The sequence below is a fragment of the Carcharodon carcharias genome, chromosome 3 (assembly GCF_017639515.1).
Source record: "Carcharodon carcharias isolate sCarCar2 chromosome 3, sCarCar2.pri, whole genome shotgun sequence".
In the NCBI taxonomy this organism is placed as follows: Eukaryota; Metazoa; Chordata; class Chondrichthyes; order Lamniformes; family Lamnidae; genus Carcharodon; species Carcharodon carcharias.
Window position 1 is genome coordinate 6983072 of NC_054469.1, and position 5116 is coordinate 6988187.

General features: G+C 52.6%; 1 protein-coding gene across 1 annotated transcript; it reads left to right on the forward strand.

Annotated features, from left to right (window-relative positions):
• Positions 1-502: 502 nt before the first annotated feature.
• On the forward strand, positions 503-4844 carry LOC121276549. The gene is made up of 3 exons (XM_041185100.1): positions 503-632; positions 2948-3096; positions 4053-4844. The coding sequence occupies exons 2-3, from the start codon at positions 2980-2982 to the stop codon at positions 4557-4559; spliced, it is 624 nt and encodes a 207-aa protein (XP_041041034.1). The 5' UTR covers positions 503-632; positions 2948-2979; the 3' UTR covers positions 4560-4844.
• Positions 4845-5116: the final 272 nt, after the last annotated feature.

Below are 5116 nucleotides of genomic sequence, written 5' to 3' on the forward strand. Positions count from 1 at the left end.
TAGCGTTGCCCTCCGTTTTTCAAGCTGTAATTTGCTCCTACGGGCAGCAGGTGGCGGTGCTCTCCGTTATTAAAGCTGTAATTTGCTCCTACGGGCAGCAGGTGGCGGTGCCCTCCGTTTTTAAAGCTGTAATTTGCACTTACGGGGAGCAGGTGGCGGTGCTCACCGTTTTTAAAAGCCTGTAATTTGCACTTACGGGGAGCAGGTGGCGGTGCCCTCCGTTTTTAAAAGCTGTAATTTGCGCCTACGGGCAGCAGGTGGCGGTGCCCTCCGTTTTTAAAAGCTGTAATTTGCACTTACGGGCAGCAGATGGCGGCGTCCTCCGTTTTTAAAAGCTGTAATTTGCTCCTACGGGCAGCAGGTGGCGGTGCCCTCCGTTTTTAAAGCTGTAATTTGCTCCTACGGGCAGCAGGTGGCGGTGCCCTCCCATGTTTCCTGCAGGCGATATTTTGCTCCTCCGGCGTCACTTGTTGGCGGCTGATCCTTTTTAACTGTGTGCACTGCGTCTCTTTGTCAGCTGGCCCGGCTTGACGATTTCCTCTCGGTGAAGGTGGCCTGAGCAGGAGTTCGGGCTCGGTCTTGGCGCGGGGAGATATTCGGTGCCTTTTGAGAGTCGTAACAGGAACAGGAGAGTGAGAAAGGCTGAATTCTGTGGTCGAGAATGCGGTGCACGGCCGGCAGAGCCGGGGAGATGGGGGCGGGGCCGGGGAGATGGGATGAGGGGGCGGGGCTGGGACAGGGGGTGGGGCTAAGTTCCATGGAAACCGGTGCTGTCATGACCCCAATTTGGGAGGGCAGCACCCCCTTGTGGTTATGTTCGGTTACAGCAAGGAGAAAATTATCAACAAAACCCCTCCCCCGCTGCCCCTCCCCCACTGCCCCTCCCCCTCACCCACTGCCCCTCACCCGCTCTTCCCCTCACCCGCAATGCCACTGCTCCTCACCCACTGCCCCTCCCCCTCACCCACTGCCCCTCCCCCTCACCCACTGCCCCTCACCCACTGCCCCTTCACCTCACCCACTGCCCCTCACCCACTGCCTCACCCACTCTCCCACTGCCCCTTACCCATAGAGTCATAGAGGTCTACAGCACAGAAAAAGGCCCTTTGGCCCATCGAGTCTGTGCCGCTCAAACAAGTACCTAACTATTCTAATCCCATTTCCCAGCACTAGGCCTATAGCCTTGTATGCCAAGGCATCGCAAGTGTACATCAAAATACTTCTTAAATGTTATGAGGGTTTCTGCCTCAACCACCCTTTCAGGCAGTGAGTTCCAGATTCTCACCACCCTCTGGGTAAAAAAATTCTTCCTCACATCCCCTCTGAACCTCCTGCCACTTAACCTTAAATCTATGCCCCCTGGTTATTGATCCCTCCACAAGGGGAAAAGTTCCTTCCTGTCTACGCCCCTAATAATTTTATATACTTCAATCATGTCCCCCCTCAATCTCCTCTGCTCCAGGGAAAATAACCGCAGTCTATCCAATCTTCCCTCATAACTAAAACTCTCCAGCCCAGGCAACATTCTGGTAAATCTCCTCTGCACTCTCTCTAGTGCAATCACATCCTCCCTATAATGCAGATTCCAGAACTGCACGCATTACTCTAGCTGTGTCCTAACCAGCGTTTTATACAGTTCCAGCATAACCTCCCTGCTCTTATATTCTATGCCTCGGCTATCCCATATGCCTTCTTAACCACCTTATCTACCTGTCCTACTACCTTAAGGGACCGGTAGACATGCACACCAAGGTCCCTTTGATCCTCAGTACCTTGTTTGTCCTGCCCAAGTGCATCACCTCACACTTATCGGGATCAAATTCCATTTGCCACTGATCAGCCCATCTATATCCTCCTGTAATCCAAGGCTATCTTCCTCACTATTTACCACCCCACCAATTTTTGTGTCATCCGCGAACTTACTGATCAACCCTCCTTCATTCAAATCTAAATTGTTTATATATACCACAAACAGCAAGGGACCCAACACCAATCCCTGTGAAACCCCACTGGACACAGGCATCCAGTCACAAAAACAGCCCTTGACCATCACCCTCTGCTTCCTGCCATTCAGCCAATTCTGGATCCAATTTGCCAAATTGCCTTGGATCCCATGGGCTCTTACCTTCCTTATCAGTCTCCCATTCGGGACCTTATCAAAAGCCTTGCTGAAGTCCAAATAGACTATGTCAAATCACTCTACCACTGCCTCTCACCCACTCTACCGCTGCCCCTCACCCACTCTACCGCTGCCCCTCACCCACTCTACCACTGCCTCTCACCCACTCTACCGCTGCCCCTCACCCACTCTACCACAACCCCTCACCCACTCTACCACAGCCCCTCACACACTCTACCACAGCCCCTCACCCACTCTACTGCCCCTCGCCCACTCTACCACAGCCCCTCACCCACTCTACCACCGCCCCTCACCCACTCTACCACAGCCCCTCACCCACTCTACCACTGCCCCTCACCCGCTGTACCACAGCCCCTCACCCACTCTACCACAGCCCCTCACCCACTCTACCACAGCCCCTCACCCACTCTACCACTGCCCCATACTCACTCTCGCCCCAGCTTCTCCCTCAATAGCCCCTCTTGTTCTCTAACCACCCCTCAGCCCCCTGTGCTTGTCTTTCCCCAGCCCCCTCCCCCATGCTGTTCAGTCCCCCTGTGCTCTCGCACCCCCCCACCGGCTCCCTCACACTTTCCCCCTGTGCTCTGCCCCCCCCCGGGCCTGAGCCTGGGCCTCCCACCTCATTGTGAGAAAAGTTTTTCATCATGTCGCTTTTGCTTCTTTTGCCAATGACTTTAAGTCTTGTTCTTGATACTTCCAAGAGTGGGAACGGTTTCTCCCTATCTACTCTTGAAATATTAGGGGTACAACCTTGAGTTTTCTTGGATTTGCCCAGTGTTTACTAACCTGAGCCTTTTCTTTTTCTAGAACTCTATGCTCACGCTGTAATTATCGAGGAGATGCCATTGGGGACGGGGTGTATGAAGTTAGTGTCCAAAGAGAGAGAATGGAGCATGGTGATCTCCAACCTCCTGCTGTGTGCAGCAGCATTGTTGGCCACTCATCGTGCCCATAAGGTGAGTCCTCACTACACAACCACTGACCTGGTCACTACATTACAGGAAGGATGTGATCGGACTGGAGAGGGTGCAGAGGAGATTTGCAAGGATGTTGCCAAGGCTGGGCTATTTTCACCTTGGGGAAGGATTGGATAGACTGGGCTTGTTTCCTTTGGAACAGAGGAGGCTGAGGGGAGATTTAATTGAGGAATGAAATGATCAGGGAGTGAGGGTAGAGCTCCCCAATCTTTCTTTCTGCGACCACAAGGTGAAAATTGGGGGTGGAGTGGGGTGGGGCGGGGCGGAGGGGAGAGTCGTTGAGCAGGGTGGGAGTTCAAACAGCAGGGGTACAAAAAACAATGAAGATGCCTAACATTTTCCAGGCTCTGCTGGTGTCAGTGATCGGGCCTGAGATCACATGGGATTAAGCCAAGCCAACAGGCAAAAAAAAAAACTGGGCCCATTTTAAAGAGGCCTTACAGCCGATTCCAGGACTGTCCTTGCCAAACCCGAATCTCCGCTCTGCAGCCACCATTACTTCCTCAGAGTTCGGGAACGCAGTTGCTTGCAACCCAGTTTGGGAACCCCACCCCCACCAGCCCAGACTGGATAGGAAAGACCTCTTTCCTTTAGAAAGGTCAATAACCAGGGGCACAGATTTAAAGTAATTGGTGGAAGGATTAGGGGGAGTTGAAAATAAACCTTTCCCCCAACTGACTCTGAAATCCTGCAGCGAAGCAATGCTGTGGAGTTTCCCTGGTCTGGTCTGCAGGAGGCTCTATAGTTCCACACTGTCTGGTTGACTCCCAGTGCCTTCATGGCAAGAAGGGATGAGTAATACATGAAGCTTTAGTTTGAGTCCGATATAAAGACAATCACTAACCCGGGAATAGTGATAGGAGCAATAAGCTGACGAGTGATTGTACGATGGGAGTGCCCCAGAATGTCTCCAATGTCTTTGCGTTGTTCCTTAGGTGAACCTGGGCTCTGCCGCTGGCTTCCTTATGCATGCCTGCACAGGTGCTGTGGGCATCATCCACTCGTACAGCAAGGAGCCACCTCCTCTCCTCACCATCAGCCTGCAAAAGGTGAGCTGGGTCTCCATGGTCATCGGGCTGCCTCTTGTTTCCTTTGGCTTCCACTGGCTCAGTGATGACTGTGTGGCCGCTAACTCAGCAGTGGCCTGCGGTATTCTTGCCGCAGCCTGCTGCGAGAATATGGCCGAAGAGGGTCGGGAGGCGGCAGTCAGACTGTCCATCGCTGCTCCTATCCTCTCTGTCCTGACTGTCTGCCTCTTCACCGTCAACCTGTATGGCATTGTAGGCAGCCTGGCCGTTTGTCTGGCTGGCATGGTGGCAGAGCTTCAGCTGGATGGTCCGCTGGGGCTGAAGAAAATGGATGTGCAGAATGTCCTGCTGACCTCTGGGCTCATGGCACTACAGCAAGCACTGGACACACAGCAGCGGGCACAGGCAATGTGACCCTCACTCTGTCACCATGGGAACTGCAATTTTATGGCACAATCGCCAAAGGGGATGAGAATGACCCTGACCCTTGACCTCACTGGTATGACACAGGATACCCTGGAGAAGTTGAACTTTACCCCATAGGCTCAGACACAAGGCCATCGTGTGGTCACCTACAGGCTGATCAGCAAAAACTCAGCACCTTCAAAGAGATGGGAGGAAATGACCAGATGGCAGTGAAATGGACTCTGAGTCCCTAGGAGTTGAGACCAACCCACTCGAGTTGGAGAATCACTAAGCTCACACCAGGATCATCAGACAAGATTCACTGCAGGGTCACTGTATCATGAGATTTAATTGGTTTCAATCTCCAGTAAAATTTTTGTCTTGTTGTGTGTTGAGTGTTTTTTTTCTCTCCGATTCTCTTCTTGCCATTCCCAATAGGTGTGGGATGCTCGGAGTGTGAATTCAGCCGCAGTTCCCAGTCCTACTCCATAAATTACTCTCAACGATTGATATGGAAGATAGAAAGTGATGCACTGGGTGCAATTGTAGGGCAGAATGGTCAGAGC